The 25,728-nt window shown below is 38.0% G+C and overlaps 1 protein-coding gene across 1 annotated transcript in view; it reads left to right on the top strand.

Moving 5' to 3' along the window:
- Positions 1–25,728, top strand: part of gabra3 (gamma-aminobutyric acid type A receptor subunit alpha3) — a 212,286-nt gene that overhangs the window by 149,147 nt on the left and 37,411 nt on the right. The window contains exon 8 of the mRNA XM_067376987.1: positions 23,686–23,891. Coding sequence (XP_067233088.1) covers positions 23,686–23,891 — 206 coding nt within the window. The remainder of the gene's footprint in view (positions 1–23,685; positions 23,892–25,728) is intronic.

Here is a 25,728-nt window from a genome sequence, read left to right on the forward strand (position 1 = left end):
AGTGTGTATAAAGCAGTACAGCTGCAGGCGCCACTGCAGCCATATATCTAACCAAATTTAACCAAAAAGAGGAGGAGGAAGGGTTGGGGTGCCCTCGGGCCAGGTGAAGATGATTGGTGGGCCGGATTTGGCCCATGGGCCACCATTTGAATAGCCCTGGTATATGGACTATGCACTGTGGCTGAATGGCTCCTCCCTCACAGAAGGCTAATGAAAAAAGTTGATGAAAACATTCAGCCACAGCTTCCCCAGCTCAGTCCCCTGTTGCCATTGCTCATCATTGCAGTGACACCACCTGTCTCTCAACTTCTCCCTAGTCCTTCCTCACTCTTCCTCACAACAGCCATGCACCCTGAGTCTAGACAGCCCCTCACCACACCTGCCACAGAAACAGAGCCAGAGCCCATTGCAGATCCAGATAGTGAGCCCTTGTCGGCCACAAGAACCAACGGCCACAAGGACCTCCACTGGTGGAGAAAGTCGCCCAGGAGCTAGATCCTGCGGCCAAACATTTGCTCCCTACAAGCCTATTTAATTTTGGACTAGCTGGTTCCCAATCTAATGTCTCCTTCATTGCTGCTGGCTCTGCCCAGTCTCCTGTCTCCTTTGTCAACACTGGTTTCGCCCAGTTTCCTGTCTCCTTTGTTACCACTGGTTCTGGCCAGTCTCCTGTCTCTTTTGTCACCATTGGTTCCACCCAGTCTACTGTCTCCTTTGTCAACACTGGTTCTGCCCAGTCTCCTGTCTCTTTGTTACCACTGAGTCTGGCCAGTCTCCTGTCTCTTTTGTCAACACTGGTTCTGGCCAGTCTCCTGTCTCCTTTGTCAACACTGGTTCCACCCAGTCTACTGTCTCCTTTGTCAACTCTGGTTCTGCCCAGTCTACTGTCTCCTTCATTACCCCTGGTTCTGCCCAGTGTCCTGTCTCCTTCATTGCCGCTGGTTCTGGCCAGTCTCCTGTCTCCTTTGTCAACACTGGTTCCACCCAGTCTCCTGTCTCCTTTGTCAACAGTGGTTCTGCCCAGTTTCCTGTCTCCTTTGTTACCACTGGTTCTGGCCAGTCTCCTGTTTCTTTTGTCACCGTTGGTTCCACCCAGTCTACTGTCTCCTTTGTCAACACTGGTTCTGCCCAGTCTCCTGTCTCATGGTTACCACTGGTTCTGGCCAGTCTCCTGTCTCTTTTGTCACCATTGGTTCCACCCAGTCTCATGTCTCCTTTGTCAACACTGGTTCTGCCCAGTCTCCTATCTCTTTGTTACCACTGATTCTGGCCAGTCTCCTGTCTCTTTTGTCAACACTGGTTCTGGCCAGTCTCCTGTCTCCTTTGTCAATACTGGTTCCACCCAGTCTACTGTCTCCTTCATTACCACTGGTTCTGCCGAGTGTCCTGTCTCCTTCATTGCCGCTGGTTCTGTCCAGTCTCCTGTCTCTTTTGTCAACACTGGTTCTGCCCAGTCTCCTGTCTCCTTTGTCAACACTGGTTCCACCCAGTCTACTGTCTCCTTTGTCAACTCTGGTTCTGCCCAGTTTCCTGTCTCCTTTGTTACCACTGGTTCCACCCAGTGTTCTGTCTCCTTCATTGCCGCTGGTTCCACCCAGTGTCCTGTCTCCTTCATTGCCGCTGGTTCCACCCAGTCTACTATCTCCATTGTCAACACTGGTTCTGCCCAGTCTACTATCTCCTTTGTCAACACTAGTTCCGCCCAGTGTCCTGTCTCCTTCATTGCCGCTGGTTCCACCCAGTCTACTATCTCCATTGTCAACACTGGTTCTGCCCAGTCTACTATCTCCTTTGTCAACACTAGTTCCGCCCAGTGTCCTGTCTCCTTCATTGCCACTGGTTCCACCCAGTCTACTGTCTCCATTGTCAACACTGGTTCTGCCCAGTCTACTATTTCCTTTGTCAACACTGGTTCCGCCCAGTTTCCTGTCTCATTTGTTACCACTGGTTCTGGCCAGTCTCCTGTCTCTTTTGTCACCATTGGTTCCACCCAGTCTCATGTCTCCTTTGTCAACACTGGTTCTGCCCAGTCTACTATCTCCTTTGTCAACACTGGTTCCGCCCAGTTTCCTCTCTCCTTTGTCAACACTAGTTCCGCCCAGTGTCCGGTCTCCTTCATTGCCGCTGGTTCCACCCAGTCTACTATCTCCTTTGTCACCGCTGGTTCCGCCCAGTCGCCTGTCTCCTTCATTCCCACTGGTTCTGGCCAGTCTCTTGTCTCCTTTGTCACCGATGGTTCCGCCTAGTCTCCTGTCTCCTTCCTTGCTGCTGGTCCCGCTTAGCCTCCCTCTACTTCATCCTCTACCAACTCCCTTCGACCTAATATATGATAGAATTAAAGCCTCAACATAAATAAAACTTAACATCATTCAGTCTGCAGAGCTTTCTCTGATTCTGGAGTTTACACAGCCCAGTTGAAGGTTATTATTGAGAAATCGGTAACACCTGAAGACTTTATGTATAATAAATTATAAAGGTATTCATAATGTATGTTATAATGCATTATATCTTTTCATAAATCATTATTAAAGGTGTGTTCAATGAATAGCTAAGTATTAAAATACTATAAATTATATAATACATTTTATAATTTTATAAGTGTTACAGAGAAATCCACAGCTCAAAGAGTAGTTGGCACATATTCAGCACATTAAGTATATTCTCTGTTTTTATCTCCTTTCAAAACATCTAGTTCTGATCCATATAAAATAGATTTTGAATAATGTATTCTGATACATGATTCTAGGTTGATTCATTAGCTTTAGATAATCTAGATAATTCATAACTACGCCAAACAGACTGGTTTAATTCAGAATAGAACATCATTGTATTGAGTTGTATTGAAGCAGTTGGCTGTTAAGGCAATCAAGGAGAGACCGCAAAGATACAAGCAGCAGAAAAAAGGGCTAATTTTCCTACTTGTGTCAAATGAATAAAAAGCTGTGAATGCTGCAGTAATTAGTATCATATCATAGATCATTTCATAAAGACAAGTGGGAGGTTTTATCTCACTGATTTCACATTACCCAAGTTGAATCTTATGAGTCTATAAATGTGACTAAACAGTAATCAGACTTTGGCTAAGAACCGCATCATTAACTAGTCGCCACTCTTGTATGGAGAAGCCCCACCAGGCTTGCTCTCCACCTGAATCAGTAACACCACTCCATCTTGTGCGTTTTTTTTTTTTCTTTTTTTTCTAGTCCACTTCTGCTACTATCATTCACTCCTGCTCATCTTGTCCAGTGGAGAGGTGCTGAAGAGTGTGCCATAGCAACCCCAAGTGTCTCTCACCAGGCGACTGTGTACGCCAATCAGTGATCTGGAGTCTGCTGTTGTTCAGAGTGCAAACACTTGCCAGGGGGGAACAATTCAAGCTAATAAAAAATATGGCAGAAAGATGTCATATGTGATGGGAAGCCCAAAGAGACAATAATATGCCTTGTGATTGTTTCGTCTTGAATTTAGAAGCCAACTTTAGTTGAGATTTCTTGGTTAAGATGGTCGTATAACAACACCCGGAATGGACTAATGATATTCACGCTGGTGAAGAGGAGCACTACTTAAAAATAAATGAAACGTTTAAAAAAAAAAATCCATTAAAACATTTTTTTACACTCTGAAACAAATATATATATTTTACATTTTTGTAGAAAAAAAATGGCTGATTACTTAAGGCTTAGTTCATTTATTGCATTTATGGATCATAAATGCACAAGATAATATTTTCACACTTTTTACATAATTTGAGCTTGATTGGAAATGACACAATAATTCTGATCTGTTCACAAGGGATATTTACCTAATTTTTGTTTTCATCACACAACACATCTCATATTTCATATCAAACATACTCTTCACTGACGCTGTTGTCTCCACATAAATCATTTTTTTAATGTTTCTATAACAATATAAATGTGAATATAAACTTTAAAATATGTAATATAGAACATAAATGCTGAAGGCATTGTGAAAAGGCTCAAGACAGTTATGAAAAGTAATGTGACCTTCATATTAAAAAAAATACAGCAGTAAAAATAGATTAAAGGGCCTCTAATTGAAAAAAAAAAAAAAAAAAAAAAAAAAACCTGAATGTTTCAGTGTTACAGTTCAATGCGAAGCTAGGCAAGACAAAAAAAAAAAAAAAAAATAACAGATTACCAATGAAATTATAAAAACCAGGGATAAGCTATATTTTTTTAGGACACACTGACAGTGAGCATCAGTTACATTGCTAATTATCAATAAATGATCAATTAATTATTTTAAATAAATATTATAATCTGTTCTAATCTGTTAAACATTCAAAGAATTAAATGGCTATTTACTGGCAGAAATACTGTAAGTAATGGGGTTGTGTTATAGGAGTTTGCAAGGCATAAATAAATATTTTATATTTACATGCATTACAAACATTTTGTTCAAAGCTTCCTGACCCTCATGTGAATGTGATACTAGAATATCAAATTCATTGTTCTCTGAGGTTCTCAGCTGTGTCTATGAATGTTGACAACCACTATATATATGCTGGCAGGCTACAATGGAGAGGTACTAATGAGGTGTAGAAGAGTCCCTTATTGATATTCCACAGGGCTTGCACACCGATGTCTGCAGCCGTGATGAAACAGGCTGCAGGCTGGACGTTGAAGTAATGGAGCGGCCAGGCTGGTAGACAAGCCATCCTAAATGTAGTGTGTTCCAAGGTGCCTGGAGGCTCTACTCTGTAGGCCTTCAAAGCCAGCTCTCCTGAGCACTAAACCTCAGCAGCTTCATCCAACCAATCTGCCCTCTGACTGCTGCCCATAGATTAGGAATTTGTTTTGTTTTGTTTTGGCAATAGGAGTTACTTTGTAGTTCCTGTGCTGTCCATACTGTTTAGGTTCCTGTGATACCATAAGAGAACTTTTGTTGGTTCATGTGATTTCATATAGGAATCTGTCTGTCTGTCTGTCTGTCTGTCTGTCTGTCTGTCTGTCTGTCTGTCTGTCTGTCTGTCTGTCTGTCTGTGACGCCATATGATCATGAAAAAAGAAAATAGTTTTTCGTATATGAACCCTTTTATTTCCTAAGAAGCTGATAGACAAGTTGACCAATTTAACTTTTTTAAACCCTTTATCAAGCTCCTACTGTAACATGATATTTTAGAAAGTAGATTCTAAAGGATTATCATCATTTAGGGGTCATTGCCATCAAAAGCCAAACTGCCATTTGAAATCCTCTCCCTTGGATAACCCTTTTAGACTCACTTTTTTTCTTCTTCTTCTTCTTCTTCTTCTTCTTCTCCTTCTTCTTCTTTCTTTCCTTTGGTTATGAGTGCCATTAGGAGACAAGATTACACTTCTCCAGTTTTTTGCCATTTTGAGTCCGCTAAGCATTCCCTTTCTGATCTCATGTTCTTGGGCATGGAGAGGGTTCTGCCACACAGGAGAGGGGGTAACCCTGACAAAGAGAGGCTTTTTCAGCTGAAATCATTAACCCCTACTGAAATGGATCTTGCATGTTGTTTGTATTTTTTTTTTTTTAATTTCCCCCTTTTTTTCCCAATTTTCCTCTTATTTTTCACTTTTCTCCTTGTTTTTTTTTTTTTTTTTTTTTGGTGTAATAACCTGCCACCTACAGTAGGTGGCCATCCAAAATGGTGTTTTTACCACCCCACGTGCCGCCGCCGCCGCGTCGCAAAGTGCATTTGCAGCTTTTGACCGCTGAGTGGCGCTTTAACCACATGTTATCCAACAAATGCATCAAAGCACATTTATCTTTATGCAAAATGTAAATTTTCTCACATATTAGGCCTATATTTATCACAAATAAAATTTTTTATTTATATTTTAAACTCCTTTAATAAAACAGCATGGATTTTTGACACGCACATAGGCTACTTTGTTATTCGTTACCTGTCCTTTATTTGACAGATAACTACTTAGGAAAAATATAGCCTATCTGTTTGGACACTGATTAATAAATTGTTGCGTTTTTCATGAATTATATCCCTTTATTTTAGGAAAACGTGAGTCACTGAATAATTTCGCTCCCATTATTAAGGCAATTTAGCTAAATCATTGAAACTTAAAAGAATGGACGGATTAATAAAACGTCATAAAAAAACTGCAACTCCTGCAGCCGCATTTAAATGCAGGAGTGTATTCTATTCCTTTAAATATCAAATATCAATTCAGAAACAACACATTCCAGCGGATTGATCACCTCTTATTTAACACAGACCTACGAATTTATTATCGAATTGAGATATTTCTTTCTTTTTAGGTACAATTATTCGCTGAGTTTAAGTTCATTTTTGAGATGTTTCAGATTCTCGCAGAGAGACAGCTGAAAGCGCACCCTGTTTTTATTTATTTTATTTTACTAAAGCGCAAGGTTTTGTTGTTATCGTGAGTGTACACAAATAAAAGTAGACCATTTGTATTCTTGTACTAATCTGTAGGCTATCGCCAAAAATTACGGAAGGCCTGATTTAAGTTGTTTCTGTCATGAGGAGAAAATCCATCAGAACGCGCCGGCGCTTTCGTCGACCAGAGGGATAAAAATGTAGCCAATTTAGTTTCATATTTATATTTAAATATTGGACTATAGCCTTATATATATATATATATATATATATATATATATATATATATATATATATATATATATATATATATATATATATATATATATATTTTTTTTTTTTTTTTTTTAAAGATGTCACCAATGTTGATTATGAAAAGGGAATATCATGACGGATGCGCAATGTTGGGAGACAAATGCAGTGGGACATGAGTTTGAGTTTTGTTTTAAGTCTTTCTTTAAAATGAATTTCGTTTTGTAGAAATTGTATCTTAATTTCAATCAATGTTTCATCAACCAATTGCCTATATTTAATTAGGAAGAAAACCATGAACGTCGGGTGTGGAATGGAAACGAAACCATGTTTCCGCGGCCTTTAAATAAGGCTGAAGCAATATACGTCTTTCTGTTTTTATTAAATTTATTTATTACTTTATTACATGTCTTTATTACTTAAATAATTGATAAGATGTTTTTGGTCGAACAATATATTTTAGCTGGTCTACTTAGACACACATTTGCGTAGTGGCTTATTGTGCAAACTTTTTTTCTCACCACACGCCAAAGCCGGGTCAATTGGTTGATGAAACATTGATTGAAATTAAGATACAATTTCTACAAAACGAAATTCACTTTAAAGAAAGACTTACTATAAAACAAAACTTAATGAAGTGGTCAAACTTATGTCTAACCCGCTGTGTTTGTCTCCCGACATTGCGCATCGATCAAGCTATTCCCTTTTCATAATGAACATAGGTGGAATTTATTCATTTAAAAATAATAGGCAATAGCCCATTATTTCAATATAAATTTGAAACTAAATTGGTTACATTTCTATCCCTCTGGCCGACGAAAGCGCCGGTGCTGATGGATTTTTTCCTCATGACAGCTGAAACAACTTAAAACAGGCCTTCCGTCATTTTTGGCAATAGCTTACAGATTGATGCAAGACTACAAATGGTCTACTTTTATTTGTGTAAGCTTACAATAACAACAAAACCTTGTACTTTTGAATAATAAAATAAAATAAAAACAGGGTGCGCTTTCAGCTATCTCTCTGCGAGAATCTGAAACGTCTCAAAAGTGAACTTAAACTCAGCAATAATTGTAGCTAAAAAGAAAGAATATCTCAATTCGATAAAATATAGGTCTGTGTTAAATAAGAGGCGATCTATCCGCTGGAATGTGTTGTTTCTGAATTATGGCCAGTGTTGCTGCTGTTTTCAGTTCACTTGGCGCTCGTGCACACGCGCAGTTTCCACACAGACAATCGAGCGTTTCGGTCTGGTAAAAGCACAAAACAAAATGCACACAACGTGACCTTGCTCTGGATGTACAATCACTGATGAACACCTTTGATTTTAATGAGTAAATTAGCCAAAATATTTATTCCTGCCTGTATTTTAGTCTGTGATATCAAAATCACTAAACATTACATCATATATAATAGCCAAAAAAATAATAATAATAATAATAATAATAATCAAGAACAATTTAAAAAAATCAATTAAAAACAATTAAAATTTTTTTTTTTTTTGCTAAGAGCAAACCAGAATGCAAATATTACATTTATAATCTGTGTGTGTGTGCTCCTAATTATATATATATATATATATACATATATATAAATATATAATTATAAAATATATAAAAATATAAAATATATTATATATAAAATATATATATATATATATATATATATATATATGTGTGTGTGTGTGTGTATATATATATATATATATATATATATATATATATATATATATATATATATATATATATATATATATATATATATATATATATATATATATATATATATACACACACATATATATATATATTATATATATTATATATACATAAATATGCCTAATGACTGTTTAATGACAATAACATGCAGTAAGACTTTGTGTAAAGGTCTTTCTTTTCACGTTTTGAAATTAACTCACTTTAAATTTTCTAATGGTTTTTAAGGATGTTAAAATGTTATATTATAATGTTATTGTTGTTTTACTTCGTCCTTTCATCTCCGTTTACAAACCGACGTTTTATTATTACAGTCACTTTCCAATCCGTCCCTTTGCGCCACCTGGCGGTAGTTTTTTACACGCGACTGAATTTCAGTTAACGCAACAGCCCTGCGGCGGCGGTATGCACGGTGGTAATACCCATTTTGGTTGTCCACCTACTGTATTGATTGATCTTAACTGCTAACAATTAGTAATTGTGTTTACAGTAGAGTGGTGTTGCTGTTTGTTCCATGAGCACTGAAGAAAGCATGAGCTGAAATGTCTACTTTTTGGTCTGTTTTTAGAGACACTTTTCACTTTTTTGCACTTTTTTCACTTTGCGGATTTTAAATTAAAGTAATTTTTGTGATAGACCATTGCTTTGGTCTAATGTAATGTTTTTCAGTGTGGGGACATAAATCAACTTTTCTTGATTTACGCACCTGAAAACGGACTGGTTATCTTTTCTTGTTGAGCCCATACAGTATCTTTTTTGATCCACTGTCCAAATTATTCAAAGAAAACATCTCATCCACCGCAATAAAAAGCAAAGCCTTTGTCCGTATTTTTATAGAGTGATGCATAATCTCATTTTTAGGCTGATATTAATTCTCTTATTTCCTGGATAGCTTCCAGTTTCTCAGATCTTCTCTGATGGGTCCATCCTGACATTTCACACAGATAATCCTGTTATGTCATTTTCTTCACAGCTCCACAGTGTAATGTTTAAATTATGGCTTCGATACACGCTGCACGTAATAGGCGTCTGTCTCTGCAGAGACAATAGGAACTTGTGTGACATTCTTTCTAATGTTCCCAATGCTTTTCACTCCATTTCCAGATGGAGATAATGCTTAATGAAAAGTTTAATGAGAATCTTCTCTGCCATTCGACTTTGACACTACAGCTCCTCATCAGCCATAGATTTCAATTTAATTGTCAACCACTGACGTTTATGGGAGCAAACGGCACTCAGTATTCATTTGAATAGCACCCATTCACAACAACACACCATATAGTACACATTATATGGCTATGTTTTATTTGTGTAGTACTCTTATATAGTTTTATTTGCACTGCAGCCTCCTGGTAATATTACATCAGTGTCTTCTGTGTGCATTCTTTTCTCAGCCAGTGGGCAGGAGGTAACACAATAAACAGGATGGATACATATATCTGCTTTGATTTCCATCTATTCAGAATCATTTTCTCTCTCTCTCCATTTATTTTTGTTTTCACCATTAAAGGGATAGTTCACCCAAAAATGAAAATTATTCCAAGATTTCCTCACCCTCAATCCATTCTAGGTGTATATGACTATCTTCTTTCAGTCAAACACAATCGGAGATATATTTAAAAAATATCCTGGCTCTCCTAAGCATTATAATGGCAGTCAATGGGGGCATGTTTTGAAGCCCAGAAAACTGTATGCATCGATTTGCGGCAGAGGAGCAACCTCTGACCTGACGTATGATGTAATGACGAATGCGCAGAGGATAGAGCAAAACACAGGTCATGAATTAGAGGTTTAAAATGAGAAATTTTTAAAGAGGAATGTTAGAGCATTTCGATATATGAGAAGAGGAGCTTGAGTTTGTTTCCCAGATCTATTTGTTTGAACCGCGAGAAGGGTCTAACGCTTTTTTACAATACAGATTGCAAAGCAGCTTTACATGGAAAAACAGGAAAATAATGATTCAGTGATGTAAGCAGAGTTCAATTCTGCTGTAAAACAGCTCTAAAAAGAAAATAGTGTCATTGTTCAGCTAAGGTCAGTTCAGTGTTGATTCAGTTTCGTTCAATAACTGTAAGGATCATCAAATATAAAATGAGTTCAATTCAACTATAAATGATGTTTCATTAAAGTTCGGGAGGAGCACGTTCAGATAATCTGCATATTCAGGGGCATATACAGTGGGTACGGAAAGTATTCAGATCCCTTTAAAATTTCACTCTTTGTTATATTGCAGCCATTTGCTAAAATCATTTAAGTTCATTTTTTTTCCTCATTAATGTACACACAGCACCCCATATTGACAGAAAAACACAGAATTGTTGACATTTTTGCAGATTTATTAAAAAAGAAAAACTGAAATATCACATGGTCCTAAGTATTCAGACCCTTTGCTGTGACACTCATATATTTAACTCAGGTGCTGTCCATTTCTTCTGATCATCCTTGAGATGGTTCCACAGCTTCATTTGAGTCCAGCTGTGTTTGATTATACTGATTGGACTTGATTAGGAAAGCCACACACCTGTCTATATAAGACCTTACAGCTCACAGTGCATGTCAGAGCAAATGAGAATCATGAGGTCAAAGGAACTACCTGAAGAGCTCAGAGACAGAATTGTGGCAAGGCACAGATCTGGCCATGGTTAAAAAAAAAATTCTGCTGCACTTAAGGTTCCTAAGAGCACAGTGGCCTCCATAATCCTTAAATGGAAGATGTTTAGGATGACCAGAACCCTTCCTAGAGCTGGCCGTCCGCCCGAACTGAGCTATCGGAGGAGAAGAGCCTTGGTGAGAGAGGTAAAGAAGAATCCAAAGATCCCTGTGGCTGAGCTCCAGAGATGCAGTCGGGAGATGGGAGAAAGTTGTAGAAAGTCAGCCATCACTGCAGCCCTCCACCAGTCGGGGCTTTCTGGCAGAGTGGCCCGACGGAAGCCTCTCCTCAGTGCAAGATACATGAAAGCCCACATGGAGTTTGCTAAAAACACCTGAAGGACTCCAAGATGGTGAGAAATAAGATTCTCTGGTCTGATGAGATCAAAATAGAGCTTTTTGGCCTTAATTCTAAGCGGTATGTGTGGAGAAAACCAGGCACTGCTCATCGCCTGTCGAACAGTTTACCTTCCAACAAGACAACGACACTAAGCACACAGCTAAAATAACGAAGGAGTGGCTTCACAACAACTCCGTGACTGTTCTTGAATGGCCCAGCCAGAGCCCTGACTTAAACCCAATTGAGCATCTCTGGAGAGACCTAAAAATGGCTGTCCACCAACATTTACCATCCAACCTGACAGAACTGGAGAGGATCTGCAAGGAGGATCCCCAAATCCAGGTGTGAAAAACTTGTTGCATCTTTCCCAAAAAGACTCATGGCTGTATTAGATCAAAAGGGTGCTTCTACTAAATACTGAGCAAAGGGTTTGAATACTTGGACCATGTGATATTTCAGTTTTTCTTTTTTAATAAATCTGCAAAAATGTCAACCATTCTGTGTTTTTCTGTCAATATGGGGTGCTGTGTTTACATTAATGAGGAAAAAAATGAACAAATGATTTTAGCAAATGGCTGCAATATAACAAAGAGTGAAAAATGTAAGGGGGTCTGAATACTTTCCGTACCCACTGTATATATGCAGTCCACATATACTAGCAGTGTGTGAGCTAGAGCATAAAACTTGGAGGAGAGCATTCCCCCTTGGCGATTGATATGTGTTATAGCTGTGGTATTGTCACAGCGTATCAGCGTATCAGAAAATATCTTAGGGCCTTGCACAGCTCTAAATAATTTATATGGGCTGACTGAGTTTGTTGGACCACCACCGTTCTCTGTTCTGCCCTCATGGGTTTCTCTCCACCCTGTTAAGGGCGTATCATACCTTTTGCTACATGATCGCCCCGAGAGGAGCCCCATGAGCATAAAACTTGTGATTCTCTGTTGCGTACGTGCGTCACTGACTAAGTGACAGAGATCACGTAGAGGGCTGAGATGAAGAGATAAAAACCACTTCATAAGTGCCCTCATTCTCAGTAGGCCCAGGAGCAAAACCTGAATAGCTGATGCCATAAGAGCCTGTAATCTAACACAAGTGTGATATTGCACCCTTTGAATTGTGAGAGGCACCAGAAGGGCTCAATCTGAGAACAGCCCCAAAACATATGCATATATGTACCTGGACTTAGGGTCAGACTTTTTTTTTTAAGGTTATTTAATAACTCTCCAAAATGGACCACCAAAATGTCCATTCAATTCTATTGAATGATTTCTTTGCAGAAGAAGCTGTTAATATAAAGGAGCCTATATAGATTATCCACAGCGAGTGAAGGAAAACCTGACCAGTCATAATTGATCAAGTCTCCTACACACAATCTAATCTTAAGGCTAAGACTTTTGCCTTAAGCCTTGCATCTGTGAATAGAAGGCTAATGGGGCTGTGACTGGAACATTCAAGTGGACCCTTCGCTTTCTTCAGAGTTATTAAAGCTGTATTTTGGTCCCCGTGCAAAGAACCTTTTTTTCTAAAGTAAAATTAAGAGAATTAATTAACACAGGTGCCACTATGTCCCATAGAGTCCTCAATATCTCCAGAGTAATCTCATCTAACCCTAGGGCTTTATTACTACTCATGGAATCCAAGGGCAGGTTTATGTTCTGCAGTTGTCAGAGCGCTGACCAAAATAGGAAGATTTTAATCAGGGGTGTCCAATCCTGCCCCTGGAGGGCCACTGTCCTGTAGAGTTCAGTTCCAACCCCAATTAAACACACATGAACCAGCTAATCGAGGCTGTTTACACGTGTCAGCAAGGTTCAGATAGACAAATGATGAAGATCAGGATAAGTTCAAATGCAGAGTTTACTGACAAACCGGCAACAGACAAGAATACAAATAAGTGCTAATGCAAACGAGACCAGACAAACATTGAGTTATGGTGAGGAACTAATATGCACATGGTGATTAACTAAAAGATGAACAGCTGTGTTGATTAGTGTCTATGGGAACTTATGAGTGGTGGGAAAACTCAAACAAAGGAACCCATGTGATGAATGAAAACAAACGATTAATGCACTTTGCAAAGTGACATCGCCAACTACTGGCCTGGCCTTTTTTTCTTTTTTTTTTATCCTCACTGCATACTAGAAACCTCCAGGCAGGTGTGATGAAGCAAGTTGGAGCTAAACTCTGCAGGACAGTGGCCTTCCAGTACCCCTGATTTAAATGCTTAATGAAGCAAAATTAGATTGGAAAAAAAAAATGATGGATTAGATTCTGAAGTATACATATATCAATAATAGGTTTCAAATATTTATATCCTTAGGTTTAATATATACTAAACCTTCATGCCTTATAGCAGATATGTGTGCTTTGGATTCACTATCCTTTTAACTTTATAGCCAGCAGCTTAGAAGGTTTTTCACCATCAAAATAATATTACAAGTCTAGTACAATGCATGATGAATTCAGCTCTATGCTAACAGATTTTAATTCTGATTTAAGATCATTTACTTCTTTGGTTTTTGTTTCACAAAATTTACCCTTTAAGTCCTTCTCTAGTAGACCAATTTGTTTTTCTAATTCAGTTTCCCTCTCCCAAAGTTTTTTTATGAAAATATGAAAAACTTCTCAACTGAGTTAGCTTCTTTCTCATCAGTGCCATCACTCTCCTCTTAAAGCAGCTGAAATCTTATATGAAGGCTTCGTCCTGCAGCTAGGGCTCCATTCAGGATCGTATTCTGATTTGGATAATGTAATAACTGGTAGATGAATGTACAAGGGCAAGGTTTGGAGTGCTCACCGACATGTACGCAAAGGTTGAGGATCCAGATGCAGTGGTTTATTGTGGCAATCCAGAATCATAATCCATAAAACAGGCAATAGGTCAAAACCACAGAGCAAACCATCCAGATAAATAACACAAGTCCAGGAGACAGGCAAACAAGGTCAAAACCAAGCAACAGGAAACTAATTGAACACTCAGAAATGCAGTGCTGACACATACAAGACTTTGCAAAGAATTACTGAGAAAACCAGGCTATATAGGAAGAAATAATGAGCTATTGAGCAACAGCTGTAAACAATCATGGATGATTAGACCAGGCAGAGAGTTTTGGGTAATAAAGTCCTTAATAGAGTAGCAGAAGTCTGGGAGTGGAGTGCCTTCTGGTGGAGCTGGAGATTGTAACAGTATATATGGTGAGCTCTTTCAATCTCCATTACCTTCCCAGCAAGAGAATTAATACATTGGGGAGATTGTTCTGTATAAACCTTCTACACCATCTTTAAGCCCCACTAGACTGATATTAGAATGGTGGCTATTGTTTTTGATTCTCACCAATTTTTCTGGAAGGGAGTCCACTGCCAACTTAACCTCCACGGTGTATTTTTTGCATGCAGAGCTGTCTGCATGTTGTCAAAGTTATTTCTTATCAGCTGAACATTCTTCTTCTAGCACTCCTAGAAGTCTATTCGCAAACAGGACAAATTATTCCGTAAACAGTACGAAGATAAGATGCATCTTTAGCTCATCAGCTACAATGGTTTGAAGTTCCCTCTCAAGGACACAATTAGGATATTTAACTCGCTTTTTGTCTGGGAATCCCACGTTAGTTGGTGTTTACCATCTCCACTTGTTACATTGTCAGCAGAAATACAAAAAAAAAAAAAAAAAAAAAAAAGTATGAAAGGTTTTAATGAGAACAGATGGATTAAGGATACTGAATCAGGCAGCAACAGAACTACACAGCCATTGCTGTAACTGAGTCACATGATCTCCTGATACCATGCTTCTCGCCGTCAGGGCGACTCGATAGATTGAGCCACAGCGGGGACACTCATGTCCAGGGCAACCATGTCATTAACTTCAAGACCCACAAGACTGGGTTGAGTTGATCTCCCCCAGCAGTGTTCCATGTGCTTCGCACATACATCATACCAGTGTTGTAGTCGAGTCACCAACTGTCGAGTCCGAGTCGAGTCTCGAGTCCCAGTGTTCGAGTCCGAGTCCAAGTCCGAGTCACCAAAGAAGAGTCCGAGTCGAGTCCAAGTCGAGTCACCATTACCAGAGTTCGAGTCCAAGTCGAGTCTCGAGTCCCGTATTCGAGTCTTATTCGAGTCTCGAGCTCCCAGTGCCTACATGTCTCCACTCTGGGACCTTCAAAGAACTGATCAAATGTATTAAAGAGGTTCTACATTAAACAAAAATGACAGAAACGTGCATTTTACAGGGCACTGTATTTTAAAAATACTTAAAACGTAAAAATCAATACGATATGCCGAGAGAGAGGAAGTGTGAGTGAGTGTGTGTGTGTGTGTGTGTGTGTGTGAGAGAGAGAGAGAGAGAGAGTGAGAGTGAGGGAGTGGGTGACCGAGTGATTTAGTGTGAGTGCGTTTGTATGTGTTCAAGTGAATGTGTGTGTGTGACGGCACGCGACTGGTCAGAAAGCAACATGTAACGTTAGTCTGACATGTTTCTTGTCCACGACACCACAGGATTTTAGGAGTCAAAATTGCGTCATCCATCTGACACAGTGACTATCGCAACAGACAAAAAAAAAAAAAAATGTAATCTGATCTGACACAGTGACTAGTAAATTATCAACAGACAAAAAAAATTGTGTAATCTGAACCAGACATTAGACATCGTCGACGTCTGATGCCAAATTGTCAAACATCGCCCAACCCTAGCTTCTTCTGTTTATTATCATATATGCATTAGTCAATAATAGTTTTTTTTAAAAGCTAACGTTAGCCAATGGAAAGCATTTTACTTACTTTTCTGGGTGCATCCGTGACAGGTGTCTGTTAAAGTTTGAAGTTGTCCCAGTCTTTTCCTCAATTGTGCGATTACACACACAACATTTAGCGCTGCTCTTTCCAGCATTAGATGCTAAATTCGTGTAGGCGAATTTCACGATCCGGGGCACATCTTTCTGCATTTTCCAAATTTTAACATTTAGCCCGCGAATCATGCACAAGCGTAAAGTGAGTGACGTCAGTGAGTGTGTTGTCAAGAGAGTGAGCGATAGCAGTGTCTGTGAGGGGAAAAAAATAGATCCCGGCCGGTCTTGGGCATGAAAACTTATATAATATTATATATAAACTTATATAATTTTTTATAACATATTTAGTCAAAAACAACGTTGTGAATGCTCAAGTCCGAGTCCAAGTACGAGTCATCAGTCCGCGAGTCCAAGTCGAGTCACGAGTCCAGAGAATGGAGTCTCGAGTCGGACTCGAGTCCAAAGAATAGTGACTCGAGTCGGACTCGAGTCCGAGTCCAGGACTCGAGTACTCCATCACTGCATCATACACATCCCTGTCTTTGTTGATGGAACTTTATAGGGGTGTCCATTCAATATTGAGATGAGCTGCCACTCACTAACAATATTTCAGGAGGACAGACTGGGCTAAAACAACCGGGTCTGCTTCAAATCAGAAATTCATGTACACATTATGACCCCCACCAAAAGCCCTTTTCAAGGAAAGTCTGTTCACTCAGCGGCCATATTTGCAACACCTCTGGGAAACTGTTTCGGGCATCCAAGACTAAGTCCTATCTATTTGAATCGGGGAATCCTGAAATCTCAAAATCTGCTTGGCGAGTGATGACTTTATCAATCAGCGATTGGCTCTTTTACTTAGAAGGCGGGATGTATTCCGCTATATTGTGTGTTGCAATTTCTCCCATTCATTACTAATATGAGTGAACCGTCTTGCTACATCTATAGTCTTTGCCTCCACTAATTTTCTTGTGCAATCTAAGAAACTGTGTGCACACTTTGCAGGTGTGTTGTGAGTGATTTAACATATAGATAACATCCATATCTAAAGAAGGCTTTTGTGTATGGAAATTGAGCCTTCGCCAGGAGTTTGACTGATGGGGGATCTAACCAATCATAACGCCGAATCCGCCATTTTGTCCAACAAAGCAGTCAGGGGAGTAGTGTTAATTTCGTCACCTATTTTTAATTTAGTCTTAGTCTTAGTCTTGTGCCAAATGTCCTTGTTAGTTTTAGTCATATTTAGTCATTCACATATCTTTTTTTGTTAGTCAAGTTTTAGTCGACTAAACGTCTCGTCATTTTAGTCTAGTTTTAGTCAAAAGAAAACTCAAGGTATCTTAGTCAAGTTTTAGTCGACTAAAAGTCTTTTAATTTTAGTCTAGTTTTAGTCAAAAAATTGTAGTCTTTTTTTAAAAATAACACATTATTACTGAGATTATTACTGATAAACATTTCAGTAAAAAAAGTGTTTCACATATCTCAAACATTGGTTAAATGTCATAATTACCTGACAAAATACACTTGTTGAAAGATTTTTGTTGAATGCAAATGTTAAACGTGTCTGGGTTTCAATTTCTGATTTAGGAGACACATTCACAAATGATTAACCTGTTCTGAAGAGTATTTTATTTTAACCAACACAATTCAAAAGCTAGCAAGTCGTCGTCGCTCGTCACTCGTCACTCGTGTTCGCTTTGGGTGATGTGTGTTCAGCAGTTTCGTGTTGCAGCCACAGGCGTATGAGACCTGTAAAGCCTCGTTTACAGTGCACGCCACTCTAGTCAATGCTTGTGTTTACACCAGCCGCGCCGCGGTGCGTTTGAGAAGCGTCCCAGAACGCGCCGCTTCGCTAAAGATAGGTAACGTTACCTCGCCTCCAAGACGCGCAGCTCAAATACAAAACAAAGTCAAAATAATCACCCTGTGTAAACTCCCGCTCATATGTTACATAGAAACTGACGACAAGAGATTCGAAGTTGAAAAACTTGAGTTGACATCGCGCAGAAGACGGAACAACACTTTGCCGGAGCCGTAACGAGCCGCACACGCATGCAGTGTAAACAAGGCTTCAACGAGGCTTAACTTGAGCAACAGCGCGAACTCATTCCGAATATTTTAAAGGCGTAACAGTTGATGAAAAAGCAGAGACGATTGTAGACGAAAATGAAGAGAGATTTTATCTTAGTTTTTATTTTATACAAAACATTTTCGTCTCGTCTTTTTTCGTCAACAATAATGCATAGTTTTAGTCAGCGTTTTTGGACAGTGGTGCAGTCTTGTCATCGTCTCGTCTTAGTCATGAAAAAAAAAGTCGTTGGCGAACATATTTCGTCTCGTCTCGTCTGACGAAATTAACACTACAGGGGAGTTAGCAGATTAACTTAGTGGACTTGAACTTGAAAAATGGTGTGTACTGATGTCTTTCTGCGATTGAAACAACATTCCTTGTGATGTTCATTAATGTTTATTTGGTGCTATAAATTAACTAGTAAGAAGAGATGATCGGTTCACGAGCCGCTTGTCGGACGTAGCAACAGTAACTAAAGGGGGCGGATCTTTGCGAATGGTCAATTGTACCAAATATTTATACACAAAAACTGTATAAAATTGTGAAGCAGAGGATACCATAATTCAATAATTAACAAAGAAGAAAATACAGTATTATTATACACAAACCTTAAGTACACATAACACAGTTTTGGTTCTCAGTTCATTTTTAGTGAATGAAATTAATGACTTGCAATGTAGTAAATGAGTCAAATCAATTTAGTGTTTGCTCTGAAGTGTTTCTGATTCACTAAAATGAACTGACTCATAAGTCTGACTCACAAGTCAGCACTGGCCATCTACATATTTTACAAAGTAGTTTTATTAGCATTGCTGCTGAATAGTAAAAAGAGTAGTAAAAAAGAATGTAGAATGAAGTTGTGTACATTATGCAAAGAGTAAAAAAATAATGTTTTTTGGAAGTAAAGACACTGAACATTGATAACATTCTTGTAACATTCTCATGAATGTTATTGTGGTTTCAGAGTAACACATTTGTGTTTAATCGCCTTCCTTTTAAAAGCTCCCATCACTTATATAGATGTGTTTTTCTTACCCTATGACACTTTGTGCATTGGCATGCATCCCAGTGCTGAGAGCTTTCATTTGGAGATGAAATCAACTAAAACACTTTACAAATAGAGTGGTACATATCATGAATGCATCTGTCCTTGAAATATTCTCAAATGTTCAGCTCACTTTCTAATCACAGTTGTAAAGATGCATGTTGTGGTCTGGTCTCAAAACATCTATTACATTATCATGAAATGTAACTTTGAGTTCTACTCAAGGTATGGTTGTAACTGGGGGTGTGCAGCAGAGCCAATATCTCTACCTGTAACAATCTGTATTCGGATAAATCCAGAAATGGACGGTGCTTTAACCGGACGTTGATTAAATTATATGATAGTTTTCATTTAACAAATATGCCTTGTAGAACTCATAAAATAGTTATTTTTTATTATAATTATAACATTTTTATTGTCTAATTAAAACAATAATACTTAAATGTAACCCCTCCTGTTCGAACCGGCCATTCTAAACGGGACTCGAACCCGGGTCCGGAATCTAGATAAGGTTTGTCCAAGAAGTTGCTAGATTTGTCGCAAAGCTTTTGAAAAAAGTATCAAAAGGAGCAGGGAAGTTGCTAAATCTAGCAACAAAATTACTAAATTGGCAGCGCTGATGCAGAACAAGGAACTAATTGAAACTGGGGGCTTAAATACACAGAGCAAACATAGGGAGAAACTAACTAGACACACCTGAACAGAGTACTCTAATCAATCAGTAATCTAGGAAACAAACAGGCAGGGAACAGAGGAGAACAGAACCAATTAAGAAACTAACAGCAAACAGAAACACAGAACACAATGAAAACTGAATCAAAACAGAAAATACACGTGACATTCAAAATTAAAAATGAAATTTCAAATGAAAAAGGCATTGTCATTTACAATAGCCTATTCATGTGTGTGAAGTGCTAGGAAAAGCAACTGTAGTGTGATGAGGTGTGAACAAGGTGAAATTTACAGTACAGTGGATGGGAAACCGCCTTGTATGGCTCCCGCATCACATTATGTAAACTGACAAAATACTGCACAGATTTAGATGTCATGACAATCAATCAATAAATGCACACACATTTTCTTCTGCTTCTGACGTTGGTGGCATTGCACCACTGCGGAGTGAACACAATGAATAATGAGAAAAAAAAAACAGAAGCCTGCCGCCGTTTTGATATTAGTTTTAAAGGGGATTGAGGCTATCACAAATGTATGTACAGATTACAGAGTTGAACCACTGTTTTGAACTTTAAGTGTGAATGAGATTTGATAGCAGTGGCAGAAGGGAAGATTTTCAGTGATGACTTATGTTTCTATCTTTTTCTAATACAGATATTATGTGACTTCAGATATCATCAGTCTTCGGAAGTTTTCAGAAGTTATATGGACTGGACTGCTTTTACAGTGTTTGTTTTTTTGTTACATAAAAATAATTTCAAACAGGCTTTGAATTAAATGAGAAGTAAATGATAACTATTCTTTTAACACAATGGTTCTCAGCAAGTGGGTCCTGATCCAAAAATATGCCACAGACCTATTAAGGACATGGCAGGGGAACAAATTATATAATGTAACCATATTTAGGGCATATTTTCTGCACTTGTAAGACAGGAAAAAAATGAAATTAAATAAACTTTTAAAAAGGAGAAAAGAACGCTTCTCATATCTAACCATAAACAAAACTACACACTGTAAAAGGAAATACAACCCAGACAACATTAAATATGGATTCACTGATAACAAGGATGAACTTGTGTGCCAAAAATGATCTGCATTATTGTGTGCATTGAATCATTTGCTGCTGAGAGGATAATACAGTCTAAATTAGAGACATTTTATATTCAGACATTGTTTTTATGGTAATATTGGTAGCACTTTATTTTACAGTCCTGTTTCGCATGTATATACAGTAGACTTGTTGTAGTAATTACAATAACTGGGCAATAACTAGGTACTAGTCCTGAACCTACCCCTAAACCTAATCTTAACCCATGTAGTTACCTTATAATACTCAGTACTTTCTTGGTAAGAGCTTACAGTGTACTTACCAAGTACTGAAAGTGCATTTACTTTAAAATAATGTGCAACCGTAATATTAATAATGTAGCAAAATTAGCTCAAAAGAAATATGAATAATTAAGCATAACATGTTGTACTTATAAATATTTGAATCAGTTAAACAAATTGACTTAATGTAGCTGAATTAATATTACAATCAATTAATCTGTTCGGCCAGCGAACACTCAGTATTGACTCAGTAACTTTTCAAAAAGGATATTTTCTGTGGCCACATAAAAATATCACTTTCTTAGCATGTAGCTGTGATCGTAATCGTTATCAGGGACATTGGTTTTATAAGCAGATCAGAATCAACTCGCAAGAGTGTGCACATAAGTTTTATTTAACTAAATCACAATACAGTTTACCAGAAAGAGAGAGCTGAAGCAGAGTACAGGAAAGCAAGAAGTTACAGCATTGTTTGAAATTCAGCAGATCAACAGCTTTGAGCAAACCATCATTTAGTTTTAACAGGCCCTTCTTTAAAAGGGGAAAGGATGCTTAATGTATAAAATAATGAGACTAAGTTTGATACTTGCACAGTGCTTCCCACAGGTTTGAAATATACTTGCGGTGGTAGCCAGGCGAAAAATCCTCCTATTACCCATGGCACAAAAATGGTCTACTACATGTGACAAACAAATAATGTGTGATTTTTAACAGTATTTTTATTTATTGAAATTAATTTTAATTACATAGCATATTACATTTAATTACATACTAATATTATGCATTATTATGCATTGTAAATTATGCAAAATTACAGCATTTAAATGGTTCACCTTTTCCTATGTTTTCTTTGCTTTCATATAGTGTCTCTCTCAGTGAATGGGACACAGATTTTACTAGTAAAATTTATAAAATGAATAATATATGTGTCAAATAATCTTCTTAGTCTTTTCTTCCTGTGGGGGAGACTACAATAATTTACTATGAATTAAATGGAAATCAAATTAAATGCAATTTATTGTGTAACCAAAAAACCTATAATGCCCAAAAGAAAAAGAAAAAACTTAGCGTGTGACTTTTAATTATAAACAATAAATACACAGGTACTCTTATTTTGAAATGTCTGTACTATTGCAGGCTGATCCTTCAGATTCTTACAATCATCTAAAACATTTGATATAAAGGCCATAAAGTAGACATTGTAATAATACATCAACTTGAGTTCATTAGCAATCGCTTGGCATAAATCTGCACTTTTCATTGATTGAGAATCACTTTGAAGTAGACTAAAGCGCTGTTGCGCGAGCTTGTAGAATGCGCAACAGCGCCGCCTTGTGACTTTGCAAAATGCAGCGCCTGTGGGAATGTCAGCGGGAGTAGACCGTTCTGACGCACACATAACAAGCAGGTATGAAATGACTAGTTATTCGATCGCGAATGGTTTCATTATTTTGCGCGGATATAAAAGTATAAGAGGATAAAAATAATAAAAGCAAAAATGTGTTTCCAAATATACTTGGGCCGCCGTTATTATACGTGGGCGGCCCGCCCAAGCAAAGTCTATGTGTAGGAAGCACTGCATGCATGTCTCACCTATTCGAATTAAAACTGTTCTGATGCAATTTGTGGACGCTCCCATTGAATCTTTGCTGATGTTGTCTGGATGAAAGAGAACCAGTTGGATTCAGAGGATCTTTGGTGAATGGAAGGTCTAGGCTGAAGCCTGGCACAAGCTTGGGGTTCCTTAGAAGCTTCTAGTACAGCATCATCTTCACATCAGCATTTTTCAGTAAAAGAAAAAAGAGACTGTGATCTTGTGATCAGTGATTTTAAAGGGTGAAGATGGTCACACCCTCTTGAGGTGTCTGAGCCAAAAAGGAGTTGTCCCCTCGGAGGGAACTTTACGAGTCTTTGTGCCTTTGGCAGGATATTAGCATAAGACACTGGATTGGATGAATGAGAGAAGAACCTTCTAGATTCTTATAATACTAATGTGTCACAGTGTTAGCAACATGTAACATTAATTAACAAATAGGAAACGGTTGGATTCCATCGATACCAAACATGCTACCCATGTGATTTTGGTTAACCATAAATCATCGCTATCTTCTCTGCACATTCCTGACAGCAAAAAAACAAGAACAGAACACCTATTCTGTCTGTGTGTTGCAGATTTGGGGGATGGAATTAACAGGACTCGTGAGGGAGAGTTTCTGGATTATTCATTAAATAATATGAATAATTGTGTGTCTGGTCCAGATGCTACAATAAATTACAAAAGAAAATGCCATTAATTGCATTGTATTACATTCATACTTCTTGTTAATTTAATTAATTATTTCATATATTAATACATTTCAGTGTTTCATTCCATGCACATTTTTGTTCACTTTCATTTGATTACTCCACATTCTCTGTAATCTGGACCACAACACGTGATGCTTGCATTGATCTAACACTTATCCATTTCTGTTCTTAGGTGTCACAACTGTCCTGACCATGACCACACTGAGTATAAGTGCCCGCAACTCACTTCCCAAGGTGGCCTATGCAACAGCCATGGACTGGTTTATGGCAGTGTGCTATGCTTTTGTCTTCTCTGCTCTCATTGAGTTTGCCACCGTCAACTACTTCACAAAGCGCAGCTGGGCCTGGGATGGCCAGAAGGAGGCCCAGGAGATGCGGGTAAGATAGACCATTTAATACACTGGATCACAATGAAAGTACAGTGTGTCCTGCACACTTGAGTGCTTATAATCTTTAAGACCTTGTCATGGAGTTAATGGGTGCACTATCATTTGAAAAAAAATAATCTGAATTTCTATCATAATCTTTACATTTATGCTTGTGTACTTTTAGAGTGTTGCTCCGTGTAATCAATCACTGTTTTATTTTCCACTGTCGACATCTTACAGTGTTCCTCCCCACAATAAGCAATAAATATTCAGCATATAAATCCTAAACTAATGTAGGCTTTCTTGTTAGCAAGCTTGTCACTATTGTAATTTTTCATCGAGGTTGCTCCCGTTCAATAAGTCTGATGCTACAAACCTTCTCTCTTTTTCTCCCTACCGCTTTTGCTTGCACTTGATTATTGCCACCCTCTGTCCTGGCCCTGATAACCTCTGAAAAATGAAGTGCTTAGAGCTAATGAATGTGAATTGCTGCAGAGAAAGCTCAGCGAGGTGCTGTATTGCTCACAGTATGAGGAGATATTGTACCTGCGAATCACTAATATAAATTCCTGTTTCGTCCTCTTGTTGTAACCCATGCTTAATCTGTCGAGAAACACTTTACTTCTTCATTAACTGTTCAACAGAATATAAATGTTGTGTTTCTACAGAAAGCGTCAAAAGCAGCTGCAGTCTCACAAGAGTACAATGCAAAACTAATAGCATGTATAGGCTTGGACAATAGAAGTTAAAGCCAGCTGTTAAAAAATGTAGTATTGAAGAAATAAAGTGACAATTTATGTACAATATGGATACATTTATGTATAATTATGGATAAAAAGTTTTTGAATATAATTTAGTTAAATAAATCTTAATTTAACCCATTCCTTTATGGAATTTTAGGGGAACATCTCAGTTTATGAGTAGGGGTGCTCCTATTGATCAGTTACCGATCACTATCGGCCGATAATCGCTTCTAAAGGCATCATTAAATCATTCAGTTTGCCGATCTGAGAAACCGATCTCATGCTGATAATGCAAAAAGACACGTGCCTGCCATGAGAGGTACGACATTACTTGCATTTCAATCTCTGTCGGTGCTGGTTAGAAAAAAAACAACTTTATATCTCATAACTTTTTTTTCCCCCCAGTGGCCAATGAGAGCAGGGTGGCTGGTGGCCAACATACAGTGTAAAAAGTGGTAACCTGCAATTGATACTAAAGAGACATTTTACCTGATTTTGAACCCATACAAATTAGATTTGTTTGCATGAATGAATTTGGGTTGATTCAGTGATGCTATTTTCTTTTCATTTGAATAAAACCAGTTATTTTAGATTTTACCATTTTAGGTCAACATTTTTCAGTGTAATACAAAGTTCTTTCATGAAACGCATGACAGGTCCTTAACTCAGTCTGCTTGCAATCACATCATCTCTATAGGGCACAGCTGATTGGTTCCTTCTGTATCAGAAGCCAATGAGCTTGCTGCTCAACCAATACTGGTCAGCATTTTCTGTAGGAGTTGCAGCATGCTTTCAGAAATCCTCTGAAATTCATCATCTAAGATAAGTGAATGGTCTTTCTTATGCTATTTCAGTATGCATTATTGCGTGATCTGCCTTATTAATTCCTTAACATACACATGTTAACAGTTTTAATGCTGAGAGTGAATTACTGAGCATATTAGCGGCTAGCAAATATGCAATATTGTATTTATGCAGCAGCAGCAAGCAGACAATATAGTTGCTGTGAGGATATAGTGACAAAGCATTTTTGCTATTTATTTATTTTTGACAAAGCATTAGCAATTTATGCTAATATTGGATACTTTTATTGTAAGCAAATAG

The sequence above is a fragment of the Chanodichthys erythropterus genome, chromosome 22 (genome assembly GCF_024489055.1).
Source record: "Chanodichthys erythropterus isolate Z2021 chromosome 22, ASM2448905v1, whole genome shotgun sequence".
Lineage (NCBI taxonomy): Eukaryota > Metazoa > Chordata > Actinopteri > Cypriniformes > Xenocyprididae > Chanodichthys > Chanodichthys erythropterus.